General features: G+C 31.2%; 2 protein-coding genes across 2 annotated transcripts in view; one reads left to right on the forward strand and one right to left on the reverse strand.

The window, feature by feature from the left end:
* The window catches only part of LOC126879220 (uncharacterized), a 31,070-nt gene extending 15,805 nt beyond the window's left edge, over positions 1-15,265 (reverse strand). Inside the window, exons 1-2 of the mRNA XM_050642277.1 lie at positions 15,040-15,265; positions 5,901-6,038 (exon numbers count right to left, since the gene is read on the reverse strand). Of these exons, the coding sequence (XP_050498234.1) occupies positions 5,901-6,038; positions 15,040-15,069 (168 nt within the window). The 5' untranslated portion in view covers positions 15,070-15,265. The remainder of the gene's footprint in view (positions 1-5,900; positions 6,039-15,039) is intronic.
* LOC126879221 (nuclear cap-binding protein subunit 1) overlaps positions 1-25,812 on the forward strand; it is an 84,567-nt gene that overhangs the window by 35,427 nt on the left and 23,328 nt on the right. The gene's annotated exons all lie outside the window — the stretch shown is intronic.

Raw genomic sequence — 25,812 nt, forward strand, 5'->3', positions numbered from 1 at the left:
TGGTTTATTAGGATGTAGTCTATTTGATTCCGTACTATTTTACCTTGATGTCCATCTTGAGGGGATTTCCACGTGTAGAGACGCCTTTCTGGAAGTTGAAACCAGGTATTTGTAATGACGAAGTCATTTTCTTGGCAGAATTCTATTAGACGCTCACCTCTTAGATTTCTCTCTCCCAAGCCGAACTTTCCGGTGATGTTTTGTGTCATCTTTTGTCCAACTTTAGCGTTAAAGTCTCCCATAATTATTGTTGTTTCGTGTTTCTTTGTTGTTTTTAGCACTTCTTCTATTTGATGGTAGCATTCTTCCATTTTCTGCTCATCTGCATCTGTAGTGGGAGCATAAACTTGGATGATATTTATATTTACAGGCTTAGCATTCAGCTGTATTAAAATTACTCTGTCTGACATTGGGATGAAGTTAGTCACATATTTACTAATATGCTGTTTCATAATTATTGCTACTCTGTTTCGATGCATATGGTCTTGATTTCCAGAAAAATAAACGTTATAGATACGTTATAGATAGATACGTTATAGATAGAAAAATAAACGATTATACTAGTTATTATTAATAGAAATTTTTGGATGAAATACAAACCGCATAACTTCAAAATCGCATAAAAAAATCCGCATAAAAAGAGACCTTACTGTACTCCGATTTTCAAGATTCTTGCACCAGTTTGTAGATACATGTATTGATATCGTTTGTTATTATTTCGGTAACAACAAATTTTTCTTGCATGGCATTATACGAAGGGTGAATGGAAGCGTTGTATTTTCCCCTAACTTTAAAAAACTCTGTAGAAAAGTGGAAGAGCTGATTTTGTTTCATAGTCCTGTCATATTATCCCGGAGGCATCACTAAAATTTTGGTTTTTTGAATTATGCGAATATCTCTTTTGTTGTAAGAGCTGTACCATTTTTTGTAAATAAAAACACTGATTGACTCATAAACATAAATATCTTAGATGTTGGATTGATAAGATTAGAATGGCCCGCATGCAGCCCAGATCTCAATCCTATTGAGTATTTATGGGATGAATTAAAAATAGGTATTCGCCGTCATCCTAGGCCTCCAGAAAATTTGGTACAGTTATGACCCTTGTATTGGAATATCGGGATATTCCCCAGGCAAGGATAAAACATCTTCATTCGATTCCAAACAGATTGTGATACCTCCAGGAAACAAAATCTTAGTGATACCTCTAGAATAATACAAAAGGAGTATGAAATAAAATCAGTGCTCCAATTTTTCCACAGAATTTTTTAAAGTTATGAGAAAATACAACGCTTCCATTCACCCCCGTATAATGCCATCTAAGCAAAAAAAATTTGTTACCGGAATAATAACGAAGGTCATCAATACAAGTACCTACAAACTGATGTAAAAATCTTGAAAATCGGACCACAAATAATAAAGTTATAAATTGTCAAACTTAATCAAAAATTTTGGGTGGCGGAATTTTGTGCCGGTGAGTGTATAAACCCTTTTACTCCTTCGAAAATATATGTGCCAATCGTTATATCTTCGGGTTGTACGACTAGCATATTGTTTGTTACTTTATCTTGTTACGTTCATCTTGGAATATTGACCATATCTTTATCAATATTTTTCTTGTTCCTATAGTACCAGAGCCTCATTGGATGTTTACGATCATTCTGGTCAACCCAAGTTTCTTTAATGCGGCTTTGAACAGGTCTAAATATGTTTTGACAGTTCAGTATGTAATATTTTTCAGTCACAACATTCAATGTTATTTTATTCTTTTTCTTCTCATAGGCTTTTGCCTTCTCAGGTGTTGGATTTGTTTTTAAATTCAAATAACCTAAAAATCATCGCATGGCCCAAAAAAAAATAATTTTCTTTACATTTAACTGTACAGAGCCTTTTTTAATCTTGATCTATTCTTCGACAAATATATGCATTGGTCGTACAGCACATCAATAAACTACGCATCATTATGCAATAACACTCCATTCCAAAGACAAATAGTCCTGCTAGGATTTTGTTAACGGTCTGGACACAGGACAGCATATTATTTAAATGTTTTTATTCAAAGACTAAAATCATTGCGTTTGTTTCTAAAATCAAAACAAACAAAGCCTTTTAAGGGAGTTAAACAACTGAAGGAAATTTTCAAAAACATAAACCTGGACGAACTAGATATAAAATTAATATCAAATCTCTATTACAATTGGCAAGCTTCAATGAAGATTGTTCTTGAAAAATCGAAGAATGGATGGGACTGATGAGGATGAACATTGTAACCTCTATTATTTAACGCTTTCTTATCATAAGCAAATCATAAGCAACAGAGATAAAAGAGCTTCTTCTTGTGGTGCCTATCCTTTCCGGATGTTGGGGAACATCATGTCAGTTTTGACTTCATATTGAAATAATTTCTTACGCAGTAATGTAAAACCAGGAAATACGTTATCTTCCCGGTTTTTTTCTATCAAACACTTTCCATTTCAAAAGGTAAAAAGAAAAAGGCTTATTACAATCGGTTTTATTGCAACTAAGACGACGGGTTTAGGGCAAATCCAGCATCATGAGGTCCACAATAACAAGTTACTTAACTACTAAAAAAGAAAGAACCAATGCTACAATTGTTATGGTAGTTATAGGTTATTTCACAACTTATAACAATTGTCTTTCTCTCTTTGTAGTGGTTAAGTAACATGTTATTTTGGACCTGATTATGGGTTGAATTTGTAGAGCCAGAAAGAGTTGCTTCAGTTACAAAATAGTTATTTTTCTACAACCACTATTCAAAGTGCACTTTTCTGCACGGTTTTATGTTAGCAAACTTGATATTTTCTCACAGTATAAGATATTTGAGATTAGTGTGCAGAAAAGTGAGTTTCTGTGCCGCAAAGTGACGTTTCTGTGCCGCAAAGTTCTTTTCTGCACAGTTGACTACCTCATTCTGAGTAACGTTATATTCTGTTTACATCCGTGGACTACCGCATTCTGAGTAACGTTATATTCTGTTTACATCCGTGGTTAAACTTTAGACAAATATATAACCTATAAGACAATTATTATATTTAACTATAGCATAGAAACTAAATTATGGATGTTACAACTGTTTTATTTTACAATTTTATTCTTATTAAACATTTTATAATTATCAAATAACCAATAAGGATTTATCAACCTGTGCAAGAGACGTCGAATGAAGTAGGTTTTGTGTAAATCCGTGACTGCATAAATATAATGTCAATAATGTGTAATAATTGTTTAAATTTAAACAAATTAAGGCAGTGCATTAATTTTTTAACTGATTTCTGTGCAATTTATTTAGGTATAAGGAATTTAAATTGATTAGTAGGTATTAATTAAATACAGTTTAAAATTTATCACATAGGTACCTATTATAATTAATCGTCGTTTGGAAATTGTGATTTTTATTTTTAGGAAAAACTGTACTTGTAGAAAAAGTATAGTGTGAAACACGTGCAGAAGGATAATTTCTCACTCGTTTGAATTGCGGCACTCGCTTGCGCTCGTACCGCAATTTTTCAAACTCGTGAGAAATTAGTATCTTTCTGCACTTGTTGCACAATATACTATTTCCTAACAAGTGCAGAAAGTCATACTTACCCGCACGCGACTGCAGTTTGCGAACGACGCGAAGCGGGAGTTCGGCAAGCAGTCGAGTGCGGAAAAGAGACTTTCTGCAAGAGTTAGGAACAATATTTTTTCTACGAGTCTTTAAAAAATTACCAAATCTTAATTAATTAATGTAATTAATATGAAAATTCCACACCTGTAATTTTGAACCAATCAAAATACGTTATTTTGACAGATCACCATGGCAACGGAGGTATTTTATCGGAAATTTTTTGCTCGTGGGGTACCCAACAGCGAATTATAGTGGAAATTTTTTGACGTTTACAATAACAGAACATTTTTGACAGACTGGTTTTTATTTGTTTACATAATTTAGTTTTGATTCATTTTCTATCACTTGTAGTTACTCAAAACTTATGTAAAATTGAAGAATATACTATTTTCTATCTTGAAATGGTATTCCCATGCAACTACAATGAGTAGAAATTACGAATTTGAAAGCCTAAATAATTGCTGACAAAGCTATGGCGCGCTATTCATCTGTTCATGCAGCTTTGGATTTTCAAATGCAAATTTGGTGTGGAATTTTCTTACCGAATACCATGCGAAGTCAAATTAATATCCGGAAATTTTTTTTGATCATGAATATTTTTAGAAAATTTCCGGAAATAATTTGACCTCTAGTGGTATTACTAGTGAAAATACATACACAAATTAATTCTTTGACAAAGTTGTCAAAACCAAACTTTCAATATAATTAGTTAGTATGACGACGATATTGGTTTCCATGACGATGATTCAAAACGACTGTTATTGTCTACCGATTTGACTTTCGAATATTATGTCAAAATAATTTTATTTCATCGAATTGTCGCGTTAATTTCATTCAAACAGGAACACAATAAGATACATTTGAAATAAAATAGTAAATAATATCTAAATATTAGTTTATTGCATGTATTATAATTATTTTAAGGCCATATTAAAATATCTAAACGCGTGCGCGAAAGTAGATATTTTTGCACGCTCGTAGAAAAAATAAAATGTGGATGAGTCTTCCTATTTTTTGCAAACAATTCATAACTTTCCCTTCAATAACCAACTGAAGTAAAGCATGTTCTTCTTTTTATTCTTAGTCATTTGCTAGCGTATGAGGATAGGTCATCTGATGTAAGTATGTACATTATCATGTATCACAATGGTGACCAAATATATCCATATATATTTCATAAAAAAACAAACCCTATGGTTCAAATTATTTTTTTATTACTTCAGTACAAACATTTTTTTGTATAAAAATGAAAAGAGATTAAAACCACAACGCAAATTGAAATTAAAGAATCAGTAGGTACACGAAAAAAATAGAAAAAAAAACAAGCTGAAAATGCGAGCATTATCATAACGAAAACTTTGTTTATTTACGTATTTAAATTCATAATATGGAAAATTTCTATTATGAAAAGTTGTTTAGTATTAAATGCTATGTTTTAATATGCAATTATATCCTAATTTAAATATTGTGAACTATAAAGGTACTCTACTCTCGAGCGAAATTCATATTTTTTGACATAACTCGAATAAAATTGATAAAATTTGATATATGATGATTGCATCTTAGATTTTAGACCATGCAGATCTTTTTATGAACAATAACTTTTCTTCGTAAAATTAATAATAAAAGAGTTATGAATGAAAATGATATTGGTATCCGTAATTTGAGAAAAATTTTCAAATATTTTTTTTATCTTTAGAAGGATGTACAAGTAATTGCATATTAGAACATAGTTTTTAACTCCAAACAACTTTTTATAATAACACTTTTCAATATTGTGAAAAATAAAGATACTTTAATCTTGATCGAACTTCATATTTTTTGACATATCTCGTATAATATAGATTTGATATCGAATAAAAATAAATAAATACAAAATAAACAGTTTTCCTTGAAAATATTGAACTGTAATTTAACATTACATAAATAAATAAAATTTGTTTATCCGACATTTCAATTTTATGTTGACGTTTAGTTGCGTCAAACGAAAACAGAGTTGACGTTTCTATGTCGGAAGAAAATGACAATTTAAAGGAGGCTTGTGACGTCACAATGACGACTTTGAGGTCGGATATCTCGAAGATGGTTAGAGATAGGGAAATGCCGTTTTCATATTTGGATTCAGAAGACAAAACTACATAGGAATCCATCGCTAGGTGGCCTCTGGATATTTCAGGAGCGGCAACGCAATAACACACACACTTTTGCGAATTTATAAACGAAAAAAAAAGTTTTCGTTGAATATATAAGTGCCACAAAGAATACTTACCTCCCAGTCTGACAACTTCTCCTCTGTCGGTCTCGGAGGGATGTGTCGAAAATATCTCACACTATCCGATTGTTCAAGGTACCTCGTCGATGTTCTTTTGTTCGTGATGGCTGCAGATTCCCAAGGAGCAATTATCATCTGAAAGCGACAGACGAATTATTGTTATGAATAACGTAAATCATGTTTTACATAAAATGCAATCGAGGAAAACATTCATTGTATTTTTTTCCCAATAACTATCGCAAAAAAATTTCACCGTCTAATGGTAGGGTCCGAGACGAATGTTGTGGGAAAGCTTTTTGACTAATGTGGTGTTTAATGTGCGATCATTTATTGTTTTGGACCGGTCTTTTTTCTTTGCAATCTTTTATGCAAATTGGAGTGATGTAAGCAATATTATTGGGATACAAAATATAGTGATAAAATAAATAAAAATATAAGGGAAAATCGCAGAGGTTGGCTGTATACCATAGTTTAAACAAACAAACTTACAATGAAGTAAAAAACTTTATATTATGTATAATGGTATATTTTTATTAAATTTTTAAAAAGTATACGAATGGATTATAAATATCTTCAAAACGTTTTCGATCTAGTCGGACTATCATCAATGAAACCTTTAAGTATTTCCACGTTAAAATGAATACAAATGGATTTTTGAAGTTATACTTCTTTAGACGCGATTGGGAGTGAATTTTTATTTTACTGGGCGCATGCGCACACCGACAGTATGGTATTAGTCGTTATACGGGCTCTGATTGGGTGTTGAAATGATCTGTCAATAATTGTTCAATATGGAGGTTATCGGTAAACAAAAATATTGTATATATTAGTTTTTATTGTTGTGAAGACAGAAATAAAATCAAATTTATAATTATAGTGACTTTTTAAATAGTTTTGAAAAGCCACAGGTACGTAATTCTAAATATTTCAGTTGTATTGCAATAAAAAATTATCTTCATACCTATTTGGAAAATGTAAAAAAATAATGTACCTACTTACCTATTAGTAGGCAATGCTTTAATTTACATAATCTGATTACGAACGAACTTTCTACAAATCTTCATCTAATATATTGTTTTCTTACTCTATATTTTGTTTGTATTTTAATATTTTAATTCGACAAAAATCAAACTAATAATTTGATTAAATTCATATAAATAAACAAAATGTCAAAAAGTTTATGGTGTAAACGTTCAGTGGGTGTATATTCCCACATAACATTATACGCGAAGGTGGCGCAGTGGGAAATCGCTTTGACTTTCGATCGGCGGGATCGACGGGAAGCGGATTCGAGCCCCAATGCAAGTTATTATTTTTTTATTTTTTTTATACATTTTATGATTGTAAGTATATTATTATATAATTTTTTTCAGAAAATACGTATTTAATTAAAATTTTTGACAACAATTATTGTTCAGAAATCTTCTTGTGGCATTTTTCAATGTGTTTGTGTGTGTTTTATTCTTTTATTTTTTTAATTTTTGGTATTATTTTAATACAAATTTTTGGAAAGTAGTAAGTATTAAGATTAGTTTAATATTTAAATTAAATATAAATAAACTGTTTAAAGTATATTGATTTCGTTGAAATCATATAATAGAAGAATAACTTCTTACGTGCGTACAAAGTACAAACATTATTTTTTTTACCAAAAAAAAGGGGCCAACTTTATTTTGAGCGTTACTCGCTTAGTTTTGATTCTAGAAACTTTTTAAAAAATAAAAATAAAGCTTTTTAACACTTTTAACCTTTAACACACGCGCACACGCAAATATAAGAATTCGACTGCAAATATATTTAAAAATTTAATTTTTGACCTTGTTTATCTACCTAACCTATCACTGGAATGTACTTTACAATTGGTTTTAGTTTCGTTATAATCGGCGTTCTGGGAAGATCGTAATTTACATTTTAGTATTTGTTGTTTCCGGTGGTGCACAATATACGCCACGATTATTGTAATATAAGTAGTAATATAAGTACATCTTTCAATTGTTTTTAAGTCATTATGGCACAAAATATATTTTTTCTACGAGCGTGCAAAAATGTCTACTTTCGCGCACGCATTTTAGTTTAGAAAGTTTCACTTTTCCACACGCGTGTTAAAGTCAAATCGGTCGACAATAACAGTCGTTTTGAATCATCGTCATGGAAACCAAGATCGTCCTCATGCTAACTAATTATATTGAAAGTTTGGTTTTGACAACCTTGTCAAAGAATTAATTTGTGTATGTATTTTCATATTAATTAAATTAATTTTGGTAATTTTTTAAAGACTCTTAGAAAAAATATTGTTCCTAACTCTTGCAGAAAGTCTCTTTTCCACTCGACTGCTTGCCGAACTCCCGCTTCGCGTCGTTCGGCAAACTGCAGTCGCGTGCGGAAAAGAATGAATTTCTGCACTTGTTAGGAAAATAACTATTTTGTAAGGTTTATAACAAACAACTAAGTGTATTTTTTCAAAAAAAAAAATAAAGAAATCCGCTGTTTTTAAGTGTATTTTCTTGTGGCGTATAAAGTACGCCACGCGTGTAGTTATGTGATAACTTGATGCGCGGGTAGTTAAAGGTTAAAAGCTTTTCTAAACACAAAAATTTTTCCCGAAAATTGCTTTATTTTTTGGTTATTTCACGTTGAAATATTCGATTTCGAATTTGACGAATAAGAACGTATTTTTCATGAGCTACAACTTCGCTGTTATGGGGTTTATATACTTCATTAATAAACAGTTTTTTTCGTTTTTTTTATAAACTACATTTTTACTAAGAATATTTCTTTCGATAAATAGTTACTTTTTGAGTTATTTGCGAAAAACCGCCTGGAAACATGTTTTTTTTTGTTAAAAAATTACACATTTTCACTCACAAATAACTCGAAAAGTTTTATCTTAAGATAAAAAACTATATAGAACAAAAGTTACTTAAAATTAGTCAATTTATCCATTTTCGGACTTATTTTAAACGCGCGTTTTTTAACCCCCAAGTAAAAGCAACCAACGGTAATCGGTAGAACGGCAAGTTCAACTTTGAAGTGGAGGGAAACAAGAACCTAAATCCAAATTTTCATGCAATTTGGAGGTGACCCTGAAAATGTGAAAATTACACGGTATCGCCATATTCCCTGTTTATTTTCTGGGCTATTAATGAAATTAAACTGCCAAATTGGGGACCATCCATGATTTTTTGAGAATGCGCCTATAGCACCACATCTCGAATGCTTCAATGTTTTTTATGGTCGATTGTTTTAGTGTCCAAGCCTCAACTCCATATAACAGGGTGGAAAATACATAACACCGCAGCATTCGTATTCGTAAATTTATGTTGATATCACGATTGCAAAAGAGTTTGCGCATTCTATTAAAGACTGATCTAGCAATTTCTATTCTGCATTTATTCTCTTCTGTTTGATCAGTATCGTCTGTGATCCAAGCACCTAAATATTTATAACAGGACACACGCTCAATCGCTGTATTGTCTATTACAAGATTAGCTTGATGTTTTTGATTTCGCGATTACCATAAATTTAGTTTTTTTTCAAATTAATTTTAAAGCCGTAACTGCTACAGCATATATTGAGACTTTGAATGAGATGTTGTAGTTCTACTAGCGTTCCCGATAGGAGAACCGTATCGTCAGCATAGCTTATATTGTTGATCGTCTCACCATTTATTATCAGACCTTGTTCCGCGAGTGCTTGTTGACAGATGGTTTCACTATACAGATGAAATACAAGTGGCGATAAGATACAGCCCTGTCGGACTCCTCGACGGATTTGAATTTCTTCTGTTAGCCTACCCTCAACCTTCACATTTGCTGTTTGATTCCAATATAGGTTGCATATAACTCGAATATCTCGGCTGTCTATATTTTTGTTTATTAGAACTTGTCTTAGTGGTTCATGCTGAATTTTGTCAAAGGCCTTTTCGAAATCAATAAAACAGCTGTAATGATGAGATTTTCAAAGAGAATTGATGCCGTTTTAAATCGTAAGGGTGACTCCACCATAGTGGTAACGCCGACTAAATATTTAGTCCAACTAATTTGCGCCAGACATTACTTTTTCGTTTTGTTTGTTGTATAATTATTGTAGTTAATAAAAGTATTGTGGATTAATTGGAAACACTGTATAGTATCAAATAAGCTTAATCGTATCCGTTTAATTTGTACTAGTTAACTTCTAATTCAGAAAAATAAGATTGTGTTGCATATTGGTTTTGGTCCAATACATATATACGTCTCAACCGTATAAATAATGCAATAATCATAGCTATTAAATAAATATATAACAATAAAAATTAAAATACGTAATAAAGCTACCACATGTTTGAATGAAAATAAAGACCTCAAACAGGGGCCTCTTTATAAATTATTCAAAATTCATCATATAGTTATTCATTATTTAAAATATACAGGGTGATTTAAAAGTATTTTCAATAGAATACAACGAAGTTATTTAGAAAAGATACAATTTTTGAAATAGGACACCCTACATATTATTTTCTTATATTTTGATTCTTCTCATAATACCTGTTCTTACAATTATTAGGTTTGCCACTTCTATACAGGGTATTTAACGGGTTATGTCCATTTTTATTTCGAAATCGCTATTAAATAAACACACTGTATATGAAAGAGGAATAAATAAATAGGTGTTCATTTCATATACATTTCATTAATAATTGTCCATATAGTAACTGGAGAAACCTTAGCACAAAATACGAAGATTTAACCTAAAACACATAAATAAAATGTGGTTCCTTACTGAGTTACAGGGTGTTTTATCTAAAAATTTAAAAACTATTTTTGTTCAGCATTTTAAAACTATTTGACGTATCCTTTTCATACTTGACAGAAAGTATAGGTACTGTACAAACTACTAAATTATGTTCAACAAACGTTTCTGTCTATTACCAGGGGGAAAGTGAATGGTTGACCCTTTCCAAATTCTACGCCACTGGCGGAATTGCCATTTTAGTTCAATTTTTGGATTCTCCAATACTTTCTATGAAAATAGCATACTCTTCATTCGTAACGATAGTCATTAGTTTTCGAGATCTTTGAAGTTAAAAATGAAACGACACGGTTATTTTGATTAATGTATTGTGCTGCTTCATTTTTAATTTCAAATATCTCGAAAACTAATCATTTTATCGTTACGAATAAAGAGTATATTATTTACATAAAAAGTATTGAAGAATCAAAAAATTACACTAATATAGCAATTTCGTCAGTGGCGCAAAACTTGGGAAGGGTTAACCAGCCACTATCCCTGTCGTACGCCTCTGGTAGTAGCTGGAAACGTTTATTTATCTTAATTTAGTGGGGTGTACAATAACTACACTTTCTGCCAAGTATGATAAGGATACGCCAAATAGTTTTAAAATAATGGGTACAAATAATTTTTAAATTTTAATCATAATATGAATCATATCATAAATTAATCAAAATAACTGTGCCGTTTCATATTTAACTTCAAATATCTCGAAAACTAATGACTTTATGGTTACCAATGAGGAGTATATTATTTACGTAGAAAGTACTGGAGAATCTAAAAATGGCACTAAAATAGTAATTCCACCAGTGGTGTAGAATTTGAGAAGGGTCAACCATTCACCATCCCCTGTCGTACGCCTCTGGTAGTAGCTAGAAACGTTTGTTTATCATAATTTAGTAGGGCGTATAGTAGTCGCACTTTCTGCCAAGCATGAAAAGGATACGTCGAATAGTTTTAAAATGCTGAGCAAAAATAATTTTTAAATTTTTAGATAAAACACCCTGTAACTCAGTAAGCAACCACATTTTATTTAAGTGTTTTAGGTTAAATCTTCGTATTTTGTGCTAAGGTTTCTCCAGTTACTATATGGACAATTATTAATGAAACACCCTGTATAAAGTAAACAATTGAGGGTGCTCCAGTTCATCACACTGCTCTTATTCACAATCATCTAAATCTAAATAATATATTTCCTGTGGTGTGGATAGGTAGGTAGAGGAGGACCAACTCTTTGGCCACCGCGATCAACGGAATTGTCAAAAATTGATTTTTTTCATGAGAGTTTATATTATAAAAAACTATGTGTACAAGAAGCCTCCAACAACGCCAGATGATATGAAAAATATAATACGAGAAGCTTTTAATAATATTGATTTACAAAATGTTAAGAAATGTGAAAATCGTAATTTTGTTGAAGTTATACTTCTTTAGACGCGATAAGGAATGAATGTAAATGTGCGCAATTTCATCAAAAATGTTGGTGCTGGACGCAGATGCGTTATACGTTTGCTCTGATTGGGTGTTCAAATGACACGTCAAAAATTATCCAATATGGCGGCTATGGGTAAACAAATAATGTGTTTTAGTTTTGTCGCCGACCGTCACTAAAGTCATTCATCATTGTACTCATTTGCCCTTCTGCGGCAGGAAAGTAACACTTTTATTGTACTGAAAGAAGAATTTTGCTTTACCTGCCGCGATTATTAATCAAATTAACCGAGATTAAATAATTTAAGTGGTCCATGGCAGTAATTATTTATTTGAGTGAACTTAAAATTTATTTACTTTAATTATTAAAAATATTGTACAAAATTTACGTTATTATTAATTAAAATTATGTCAAAAAGTGAAATTCCGTATTATATTATGTAATTATATTCATATAAAATAAATCAAAACTTTACCGATTTAGTAATTATTCATAATTCATTCGATACATCAAGGGAAAAGCAACTGCGGAAGGATACAGTTCATAAACAATGAAGTAACTATTAACGTTATTTTTAAGTTTTGGAATTATTTTAAGTATTAAAGTTAGTTTAATATTTAAATAAAAATGCAATTAAACTGTTTAAAATATATTTATCTCGTTGAAATCATAATAATAGAAGTATAACTTCTTACGTGCGTACAAAGTACACACTCTTTTTTTTAATTCACCCTTTATACGAAGCGTTAAAGATTCTGTTAAATTTAAAAACTAGAACATTTTGTTTACCTTATGTAAAATCAATAATTATTTGTGTATGACTTCTTTATACCGGGTGGTGAATTGGAAAACGGGCCATAGGAAACTCAATGTAAAATTCTAAATTGTTGAACTCCTGCTTCCCTAATTATTTTACATGAAAAATCATGAGAAACCATTTGTAGAGGATTAAAATATGTATTAAAAACAAAAGTTAAAATTGTTCTACGATTTAAACACATTCCAAAATTTTGAAAAATACAGGGTGTCCCGAAAAGATTGGTCATAAATTATACCACAGATTCTGGGGTCAAAAATAGGTTGATTAAACCTCACTTACCTATATACAATAGCGCTCACAAAAAAAGTTACAGCCCTTTAAAGTTACAAAATGAAAATAGATTTTTTTTAATATATCGAAAACTCCTAGAGGTTTTTTATTGAAAATGGACATGAGGAATGTTTATCGTAGCAACCTCTTATAAAAAAATTATAGTGAAATTTGTGTACCCCATAAAAATTTTATGGGGGTTTTGTTCCTTTAAACCCCCCCAAACTTTTATGTACGTTCCAATTAAATTATTATTGTGGCACCATTAGTTAAACACAATGTTTTTAAAACTTTTTTGCCTCTTAGTACTTTTTTGATAAGCCAGTTTTTATTGAGATATTTTGAATATTTGTCGAATCCACCACCTATTTGTATATGGTTAAGTATGATTATAGACACCTGTTAATAATCTGAAAATTTATTTATAACTTAAATTTTTTGGTATATTTTGAAAAAGAAGCCACATCTCGATAACAGTTGACTTATCAAAAAAAGACTAAGAGACAAAAAAGTTTTAAAAACACTGTGTTTAACTAATTGTACCACAATAATAGTTTAATTGGAACGTACACAAACATTTGGGGGGTTTAAAGGAACAAAACCCCCATAAATTTTTTATGTAAATATAGTAAAAAAGTAGCCGCATCTCGATAAAAACTGGCTTATCGAAAAAATACTAAGAGGCAAAACAGTTTTAAAAACGTTGTTTTCAACTAATGGTACCACAATAATGAATTAATTGAAACGTACACAAAAGTTTGGGGGGGTTCAAGGGAACAAAATCCCCATAAATTTTTTATGGGGTGGACAAATTTCACTATAATTTGGTTTTAAGGTGGACCTGTCATAAGAATTATACGTGCCCGTTTTCAATAAAAAAATCTTTGAGAGTTTTCGATATATTGAAAAAAATCGATTTTCATTTTGTAACTTCAAAGGGCTGTAACTTTTTTTATGAGCACATTTGTACTAAGGTAAGTTAGGTTCAATCGAACTATTTTTGACCCCAGAATGTGTGGTATAATTTATGACCATTCTTTTCGGGACACCCTGTATAATACATTTGCCATAGTAAGTAAGTGCGTAAAAGTAAGGCCACACGTTACTATTTATGACAGTACGGACAATGTTGACTGAATAAAACATCTTTATTATTTATTACTACTTTCTCCTCAACTGTGTACATCTTTTCAACTTTATTGTTTTTTAAACAATAAATGATAAAATAATAATACTGACAGTTCAAAATATTGTTAATATAATAATTTCATGGTGACCGAACGCAACCTTATACACATTCTTGCACTGTGTGTGGCCTAAATTTGGCAAATACTTTAATAAAATTTATTATATTTTACAAAATTTTGGAATGTGTTTAATTCGTAGAACAATTTTAAAAATGGTTTTCAATAAAGATTTCAATCCTCTACAAATAGTTTCTCATGTTTTTTGATGTAGAATAATTAGGGAAGCAGGAATTCAACAGTTTAGAATTTTACATTGAGTTTCATATGACCCGTTTTTCAATTCACCACCCGGTATACATAGCGATATCGAAATAAAAATGGTTAAATATCCTGTATACTAGTGTCAAACCCCATATTGTAAGACATGGTATTACGAGAGGAATCTAAATATGAGAAAATATACAGGGTGTTCTATTTTAAAAAATGTATGTTGCGTTTACCACTTAGCTATTAATCACCCTTCTAATCCCTGAAAATACCATTGCCTACATTTTTGCTAAATAACTTTTTTTTTTTGGATATTCTGTATTATCAAGAATCAAGAAATATATTGTAAAATCAATAAAATAATAAAAAAGATATGTAATAAATACTTACGATATAAGTTAATAGAATCAACAACCACATTATGCCACTTTACAAACCACATCGTACAAATCACAAAAACAAATACATTATTTATCACTGATAACTAGATTTTCTGTACCACATGTGACAGCAATATATCTTCTATATTTTGGTTCTTTCTTTTTAATGAACTTAACTACGTCTTAAATCCTGTATAAAATTAAAACACGAACAATTAGCTAATGTGAGAACCTCGCTTCTGAACGATACTATTATCACTATTTTTTTAAAGTCGCGAGGGATTTCCAAGAAGTACTCCTTCTCTCTCGATGGTGGTACTTGCAGACGCGAGTCTGCTTGCTCCGTGTTCGCGTGTGTGAACATGGCTTTACGCTTCAATGATTCTTCCAGTTAACAAAGAAATAGGAACGGAATAATAGAATTGCAGTGAAAAATGGTTTTTTTATTCATACGGAAATGTAAAAATTGTGAAGACAATATAAATTGGTGTGTTTTAGAATTTGTAGCATGCAAAAATTGCACTTTCTCGTATATTATTATTATAAATCAAGTTTCTTTCATGCAGTCAATGGATATTTTGAGTTTTGTAGGACTTGCAATTATTATACCAATCAATAGGGAACTTGCACATTTTTTTATTACATAATAATGTTCAGTTTTGTTTAAAAATAAGATTTCCAAGATTATACAAATTTAAAATCTGCTGTGTTTTAAAATAGTTCAAACGACCCGTGACGTCACATAGTTGAACTTTATGGTTATATTTATATTTATAGTTATATTTAGGTATATTCTTCTTCTTATTCTTTAGTTTATTGGCCTTCACCTACTTGGGTATTTGGCCAGCTCATCGTCGCGGAATAAGGTAAAATATTTATATTCTAATAACATTTATCGTATGTCATTGTAATAATATATACCAGTTTGTTGAGATTAGAGTTTGATACAGTTTTTGAAGGAAAGGAAAGAAGGTTTACTATGGAAAATAAAAGAAAACACTATAAGTGTTGTTTAGTGCCATTTTGTAAAATTACAAGTTTTCTATGTATTTAGTTCAAACGATCAAACGTATTTTCTACTGACGTTTCTAATGGCTATAACGAACAAACAATTAACAAAATTTTAAACCAAAAACTCCATAAGAAAGCCCTGAAATTAGTCTATCCGCCACCACAGAAAGAACCCAGTACCTTTTGCTCTATCACATATACTGGCAAGATAACAACAAAAACAGCCAGATACATAAAAAAAGGAATAACACCAGCTTTCAGAACTAACAACAACTTAAGCAAATATATTAAGAACAATAAGAGCCGAAAGAGAGAACAACTACAGAGTGGTGTTTACAAACTAACTTGTGGTGACTGTCCGAAAACTTACATCGGTCAAACTGGCAGAACCTTTGACAAACGGATAGCAGAACACAAAAGGGCTTTCAACAATAGAAAACCAGACACTTTTACATACGCACTTCACCTTCTAAATCATAATCATTCTTTTAATGAACAGTTTCAAATTCTGCATATTTAAAATAAAGGCCTAAAGCTATCTTTATTAGAATCTATGGAAATTAATAAATTGAAAAATACAGATATAATTCTGAATGACCAACTCGAGACAAACAGCTCCCCACTCCTCAACCTCTTCAGTTAAAGACTTTAAAAAGGCAAACCCATAGTAATCTAAATCACTTGAGAAAGGCACTCTGCCGAAACAGCTGTAGTCACATAGTTGTAATAAATTTTGTGGAAGTATAGAAAACATACGTTTTCAGTGTTTTATTGTTAGATAAAATCAACTTCCATCAAGTAACGGTCGAATCCATCAACCTTTTAATATTATGCAGTAGTCTTGAGTGTGGTCGTCAGTGTCTTGGTTGCCATCGTTTCATCTAAATTCTAAATAGGTACCTACGTATGAAAAATGTCTGAATTATATTTAAGAACATATTTCAAACTGCACGATGAAGATGTATCATGAACAGTGTATGAAGATTGAAACATGTTCTGATAATGCTGATAATTTTACTGCATGTTGTAACGCAGGTTAAAGAATAAAAATTTTACCAAACCATAACTGCATTATTATTCCTTCCGAAATTCATTCTCTGTCTCTCAGCACTTAGGTAAATCGAATATTGTTTGGAAAATGTCCTAATCAACCGAAGTGTGTTTGGATCGGGTATATTTACAAAATGTGTTGATAGCGGGTAATACGAATAGTTACAATTCAACAAGGTATTGATGACGTATGCATAGAAGGCGGAGCTTGTGCTGACAGCGGGTATGTTTTGTAAAATTGCGACCCTATCATTCCACGGGATTTTAAGAATGGTTTAATGAATTCAAACGCGGTCGTCCCGACACCAATGATGCTGAGCATTCTGGAAGGCTAAATGCTGCAGGTATTCCCGAAAACATCGAAGAAATGCTGAACATTATTATGGAAAACCGCAAAATCAAATTGCAAACGATAGCTAACACTCTATAATTGTCAAAAGGCAGCGTTTTCACTATTATACACGAACATTTCGGTATGAGAAATCTTTTTACCAAATGGGTGCTGTGATTTCTCACACAAGAGCAAAAACAACAAGGAATTGATGAGTCTCGGGCTGTTTCAACGTATTTAATCGGAATAAGTCGAAGTTTTTTCATCGGCATGAAACAACGAAGGAAACAGGGATCAATCACTTAAGTGGATAGCATCTGGAGAAAGATGTCCAAAGCGACTAAAAACGCAACAAACCGCCTTCTGTATTTGGGGACCCACAAGGAATTAATTCATTGATTATTTGAAACATGGAGAAACAATCAACAGCGACTACTATATTCTAATAATAAAACACTGAAAACGTTTGTTTTCTATACTTCCACAGAATTTATTATAACTAAGTGACTACAGCTGTTTCGGCAGAGTTCCTTTCTCAAGTGATATAGTTTACAATGTGTTTGCCTTTTTAAGTCTTCAACTGAAGAGGTTGGGGGGAAGAGTGGGGAGCTGTTTGTCTCGAGTTGGTCATTCAGAATTATATCTGTATTTTTCAGTTTATTAATTTCCATAGATTCTAAAAAAGATAGCTTAAGGCCTTTATTTTGAATATGCAGAATTTGAAACTCTTCATTGAAAGAATGATTATGATCTAGAAGGTGAAGTGCGTATGTAGAAGTGTCCGTTTTTCTATTGTTGAATGCCCTTTTGTGTTCTGCTATCCATTTGTCAAAAGTTCTGCCAGTTTGACCGATGTACGTTTTCGGACAGTGACCACACGTTAGTTTGTACACACCACTCTGTAGTTGCTTTCTCTTTCGGCTTTTATTGTTCTTAATATATTTGCTTAAGTTGTTGTTAGTTCTGAAAGCTGGTGTTATTCCTTTCTTTTTTATGTATCTGGCTATTTTTGTTGTTATCTTGCCAGTATATGTGAGAGAGCAGAAGGTACTGGGTTCTTTCTGTGGTGGTGGATACACTAATTTCAGGGCTTTCTTATGGAGTTTTTGGTTTAAAATTTTGTTAACTGTTTGTTCGTTATAGCCGTTGTTTACTGCTATTTGTTTAATGTTTAATTCTATCTCGAAGTTATTTTCACTTCATAATAATATTGAGTTTACAATAGAAACAGAACAGCATAACTCCATAAACTTTCTAGATGTAACGATTTCCAGACTACACAACAAACATGAGTTCTCCGTATATCATAAACCTACCCATACTGACACAACTATACACAATTCATCATCCCATCCTACACAACACAAATTAGCAGCCTACCATAGCATGATACATAGACTGACAGAAATTCCCATGACAAAAAATAACTTCGAGATAGAATTAAACATCATTAAACAAATAGCAGTAAACAACGGCTATAACGAACAAACAGTTAACAAAATTTTAAACCAAAAACTCCATAAGAAAGCCCTGAAATTAGTGTATCCACCACCACAGAAAGAACCCAGTACCTTCTGCTCTCTCACATATACTGGCAAGATAACAACAAAAATATCCAGATACATAAAAAAAAAGAAATGAATAACACCAGCTTTCAGAACTAACAACAACTTAAGCAAATATATTATGAACAATAAAAGCCGAAAGAGAAAGCAACTACAGAGTGGTGTGTACAAACTAACGTGTGGTGACTGTCCGAAAACGTACATCGGTCATACTAGCAGAACTTTTGACAAACGGATAGCAGAACACAAAAGAGCATTCAACAATAGAAAAACAGACACTTCTACATACGCACTTCACCTTCTAGATCATAATCATTCTTTCAATGAAGAGTTTCAAATTCTGCATATTCAAAATAAAGGCCTTAAGCTATCTTTTTTAGAATCTATGGAAATTAATAAACTGAAAAATACAGATATAATTCTGAATGACCAACTCGAGACAAACAGCTCCCCACTCCTCAACCTCTTCAGTTGAAGACTTAAAAAGGCAAACACATTGTAAACTATATCACTTGAGAAAGGCACTCTGCCGAAACAGCTGTAGTCACATAATAAATTCTGTGGAAGTATAGAAAACAAACGTTTTCAGTGTTTTATTATTAGATAAAATGAACTTCCATCAAGTAACGGTCGAATCCATCAATTATTGACTACTATATTGGTTTATTGGAGCATTTCAAGGCCCAAAATCGTAAAGAATAGGCCTCATTTGGCCTCAAAAATGCACGAAGGTAATTTTGAATAGCTTCCAGAACCACCATATAGTCCAGACCTGGCCCCTAGCGACTACCTCTTTCTTTCGGATCTAAAAAAATACTCTAGCTGGATATATCGCTCCGATGAGGAAGTAATCGCCGAAACTGAAGCCTATTGTGAAGGCAAAAATAAATCGTTTACAAGGATGACATCGAAAAATTAGAAAATCGTTGGTATGGTTGGATTATTTTGTTGAATAAAGAATAATTTTTGTCAAAAAAAGTTTTTACTAGTTAGGAACGAGACTTCATTAACCGATGTAATGGTAATCGAATTTCTATAATTTCCAGAAGGTATGAATGTCCGTCTTTTTTTTTTTCTAAAAGTATAAATGTCTGTTTTCCGTCTTCGTTCGTACTATTAACATGAAATTTCGTTTTTATTGCGTCTTCAATTTCTTTTATAACTTTTGCGTATAATCCATTTTGGTCATATCTTAACGTCCTCGTAATCGCATATTGTCCAATCTCTCTTTTTATGGATCCTATTTTCCATTCTTCTGGTGTTTTTGTTCCCCATTGAACACATGTTTCGTGACAGAAAAACCTAAAATTCACATTATTATGAATTTTTGTTATTTAATTTTTCATGTGTAACAAAGCTTCAGTTTTCAATGTTCTTTATTTTGGTGCATACTGTAACAATGTTTTGTATGTGGTTATAAATTCCTGGTATCCGTACATCTTTTTCGAAAATCATTGAATTATTAAGGGGATCGTAGCAAAATGTAAAATTTTGACGCATGTCAAAATTTTCAATGTGTTTTAATTGTATTCATTTTTTTTTCGAATCCTGAAAAAACTAATAAGTATTTTTGAAAAATTTAAACGCAGAATGAAAGACTACATTATTGCCGAGGGCCAAAAGTTCCTTAGAATAAATAAAAAGTTTCTTTTGATTGAAATATTTGCAATTAAAAATTCCACTAAATTTTGTCTTTTATTTTCACCCTTGTAACTTATTAAAATAAACATGGAAGTTTTCAGGGACTCTCGGCCCTCGGCGATAATGTAATCTTTCATTCTGCGTTTAAATTTTTTAATAATATTTATTAGTTTTCTCAGGATTCGAAAAAAAAATGAATACATTTAAAACACATTGAACATTTTGACATGGGTCAAAATTTTGCATTTTGCTCCGTTCCCATTAATTATAGGTTTTCAAGAAAGTTTTTTTTTTAGAAAATTTACGTATTTAAAGATGCACCTGGCGTTAGTGAGTTATTTTGTGCAAATTTCTTTTTTTATTACTGAAATGACCGAGCTTTTCTTAGTATTACTACTTCTTTTGGAAGAATCATATTATACACTAATGGATTTCCATTGATGTTTTGTAAACTAATCTTAGGTTTGAATCTCTTGGTTTTACGAAATGATTTGTGTTTTTGTAGTTCTCACAATAATTGTTGCAATGTTTCTTGCAGGCAGCAGTTAAATTTGTTAATAGTGTCATTAAAACTTGGGAAAACGACGGTTTTCTTTTGTCGATTATCAGATCGAATTACCATAAAAAATATCAGTTTATTTTAACCAGCATCCCGTGAAGCCATCCAGTTAGTGTTGCAAGTTTGAGTTTAAATACTTCTGAAAATCCTTTTCGAACCTTAGATTCTTCAAAGATCCTGTATTCGTTTTCACATTTTTTTAAATGTTGTAAAATGGGCGCAAACAATATACATATACATATCAGTTATTTAAAAAAAATAAGTTAGCAAGAAACATTAGGAATGTACAGACAGCTACCTAGATAAATAATATTTGTTAAAAAGTGGCGTTATTAACCTTTTTGTCTGCAGTTTCTTCTGTAGATTTTTTGTTAAAAATACAACAATACCTTATTTCCTTATAATATTCACGACACACGGTATTATCAAACTTCAAACAATAAAAATTACATAGCGTAAGGCGGTTTTTTCTCTAATTACAAGTTTTATTAACAGCAATGTTAGTGTATAATACTACGGATAATGCGGAAGCATACGTGAACGTGTATACTAATGTTCACCGATATTATTATGAATTATGATCGTGTTTTTGAATGATGTACTTTTTGAATCTACACTCGTACTTATTATAAGCAATGAATAAGTTGCCATTGAGCCTTAAGAGTTATATTCGGATTTTATACTTTTAAATTTTAATTTAAGGGGGGGGGGTATGGTTTGAAATCAACATATCAAGCACATTTTTGTGAATTTTTTTCAAAGCTATGGTAGAATTATTTTATTTTTAAATTAAATAAACATATTAAGTACAATTCAAAGAATATTCAAGAAAAAATTCAATCCAAGATATTGACAAATAAGCCATTGGTGACAAATTTTGGCAGGCAGCTAAAAAAAAATGGATTTTGCGGTGGACATCAGAACTCATCACTAGATCATACGAAACAAAAAATTCAAAAAGATTTAATTAGCTTATGAGTTTCACGAGGTAACAACGTCGAGTTTTTTTTATTTTTAATGATTTTTGAATTTTTGGTATCACTCAGAAATCAAAAATACGAAATTTTTGATAAAAATTTTGTGAAAACCAACATATTTAATATTGTTGAACAAAAAATAAGTACAAAACGAAAAATATCTCGACGTTGTTACCTCACGAAATGTCTAAAGAAAATCTATGCAAAATTTCAGGTAGATCCGTCAAGTAGTTTTTCAGTTACAATGTCCACCGCATTTGAAAAAGCAGTTTTGAGCAAAATGCGTTTAAAGCTGCGAGCAACTGCATCTTTATCGAACTTAAAGTCCGTCTAAATAGAATATTCCAAAAGTCCAAAACATCTTGATTTGAAAATCTGTGGGTTTTATTATTTTTAAATAATTCATAGATAGGTACTATGAAAGATATTTATACGATATTAAAGATATATCATTTGAATATTACAGTATTTCTCATGATCATCTTTCAGTGCGTCATAGTTTTTCGATTTCTTTCTAACGCATTAAATTGTATGTGACAGAAAAAAAGGCGCGTCGGTGATTACATTTCGTCGGTGACATTTTTATAACATTTCTTCTAGTTATTCTAGATGCCGATAGATGGCGCCATAATAAAAAAATATTTTTTTTAAATTAGATAATAATATTACAAATGTAATCTGTATAATTTATAAGACTATACAAATCAAAGAAAATACCATTTTATAAATGCAAGAAACACATTTGATTTGTTTTTATTCCAAATTGAAAATAAAATGTGACAACTGTCAGATTTAACTAAAATGTCATGTTAGAATAAATGTCATAAATGTGTATTATCACGGACTTACCCTTTTTCCTATCATTTGTTACGCACTGAAAAATGATCATGAAAAGGACAATAATTATAATTAGCCTGTGATTAATATTATATTTAATAGTTATTTATGATATAAGTGTTAAAAGTACAATTTTAAGGCACGCATGTGAAAGTTTGCAGAATGAGCGAAGCGAATTCTACAAATTCACATGAGTGCCTTAAAAATGTATTTTTCAACACGTGTACTTTGTACACACGTAAGAAGTTATACTTCTATTATATGATTTCAACGAAATAAATATACTTTCAACAGGTTATTTATATTTAAAGATTAAACTAATTTTTACTTACTACTTTCCAAAAATTTTTATTAAAACAATATTAAAAATAAAAAAAAATTTAAGTAACACACGGATTCGAACCAGGGACCTCTCGATCTCCGGTCGAACGCGCTACCACCGAGCTAAACTCCCTTTGCTTTGACAGCTTACAAGATTTCTCATACATACTGACAAATTTAATACACCAAGTGAGGTATAAAAATACTTTAAAATTTATTTAATATAAATATTAATATCTCTTGGCAACACTGTTCTTCATAAGAGTCTGTACTGAAAGGTGACCGTGGAACGCAGTGTAGGCTAGGTGGATCACGTGACCACCTAGGGGTTAAAAATTTCAGAAAATAAGTTTCTCTATAATATGTTCTAAACGGTGACCTATATAGAATTCGAATCGAGTTGGGGGCATTTTTCATCATCTACCCGGCTAGGCTCTTTGTCTTCACTACTTTCAAAGTTCATCATGCCCCTGTAAGAAACCTATCCGTTGATTTCTCTGCGGTCTTATTATACAGATTTCCTGAATTATCCATATTTTTCTCAAGCTTGCCATGGTTCAAACTTAAGAACGTTAAACCTTACTATACCTACACCTATCATCGACGATACTTTCAAGTGATTTGGTAATTTTAATTAATTTAAATACAAACGACCGCATAATGACGCGTTCTATTACGTGCACTCACTCACTCCGGCACTTTCTTTTGTTTTTTGTTTCCTTAACGTTCATTGCACTCCTTCCTCCGATATATATGTATATATTTTTTTTTTAAATAACAATGCATAATCTTGTTACATGCGGTTTTACTTAATTAGAGAGAAAGTATATTCATTTAAAACCAGTAGCGTTTATATGACGGTAGAAGACAAGAATACTCTTGAAGAACTTAACATTTGACCTTGTAACAAGTGAGGAATAACAATGTGAACCAACAAATTGTCTGCAAATTTTGTTTTAATACATGGTGTTCATGAGAAAATCTAAGTAAAATTTAAACTAGCACCCTATTTTTTGGCTTTATTCTTGCAATATCACTTGTAGATCAAAAATACGTCAAAATTAAAATCGGTTATCTGATAACAGCTTCTTTTGCACATGCGTAGAAAAGTGCTCCATAACTGATTTTAATTTTGACGTATTTTTCTTTTTTATATTTATCTTTTAGTCCATGTGGTGAGACCGCTCCCGTCTGAAAAAATTTCTGATTTGGCTTCTTTGCGGATTCCTATGCAGAAATGTCCCCTTTAAACAAATCTGAAGGGTGCCGGGCGGAATTTTTGGGCAGAAATTGTTTAAACAATTTTTTTAAACAAATACAAAAGATCACCTATTTTTGCTCTAGAACATATTTTTTTAGGTTTTTTGGGCCATTCTAAACAAGAAAGGTATCTTGTGATTTTTCTCAAAAATTGATAGTTTTCGAGTTATAGGCGATTTAAAATCTGAAGAATGCGAAAATACGCATTTTCAAGGCTTAAAAACTAATATTTAAATTAGTATTTTTGAGGTTGCCAAACACTTAAATTGTAGTTTAAACATTCATTTTCAAAGTTCTGAAGAGTGATCGGGTCTAACTTCAATTTGCACCGTTGTTATTTAATTGTTAATTATGCGTGTCCATCCGATTTTTTTGCCGGTGCGGCGCACTCTATTTCAACAATTTCCTATTTTCCTCAGAAAAATATTTTTTTAGATTTTTTGGGACATTCTAAATAAAAAAAGTTTCTTGTTATTTTTCTCAAAAGTTAATAGTGTTAAAGTTATAAGCGATTTAAAATTCGAAAATGCGTATTTTTGCATTTTTGGACTTTAAATCGCTTATATCTTTAAAACTATTAACTTTTGAGAAAAATTACAAGAAACCTTTTTTATTTAGAATGTCCTAAAAAATCTAAAAAAAAATATTTTTCGGAGGAAAATAGGAAATTGTTGAAATAGAGTACGCCGCACCGGCAAAAAAATCGGATAGACACGCATAATTAACAATTAAATAACAACGGTGAAAATTGAAGTTAGACCCGATCACTCTTCAGAATCTTGAAAATGAATGTTTAAACTACAATTCAAGTACTTGGCAACCTCAAAAATACTGATTTAATGAGTTTTAAGCCTTGAAAATACGTATTTTCGCATTTTTCAGATTTTAAATCGTCTATTACTCGAAAACTATCAATAGTTCAGAGAAATAAGGAAAAAAAATATCGTGTTGGTGACACATCCCCCTCCAGGCTGAAACCAAATTTTTCGAGTAATATTGCCATCTATAATAATAACCTATATGTTTCCTGCAGCCGATTTTGATGATATACATAGTTATAAACAAATGAAGATCAAAAAACGGTAAATTTTCGCTTTTTTCGTCTCTTACTAAAAAATTGGACATTTTAAACAAATTTGAGAGTAATAAACTCATAAACCGTATAAAAAACTTCAATATGGCGTTCGCTGAATATGTCTATCCTTATTGGTTGCTTAGAAAATTGCAAAAT

This window comes from Diabrotica virgifera, chromosome 1 (genome assembly GCF_917563875.1).
Source record: "Diabrotica virgifera virgifera chromosome 1, PGI_DIABVI_V3a".
Lineage (NCBI taxonomy): Eukaryota > Metazoa > Arthropoda > Insecta > Coleoptera > Chrysomelidae > Diabrotica > Diabrotica virgifera.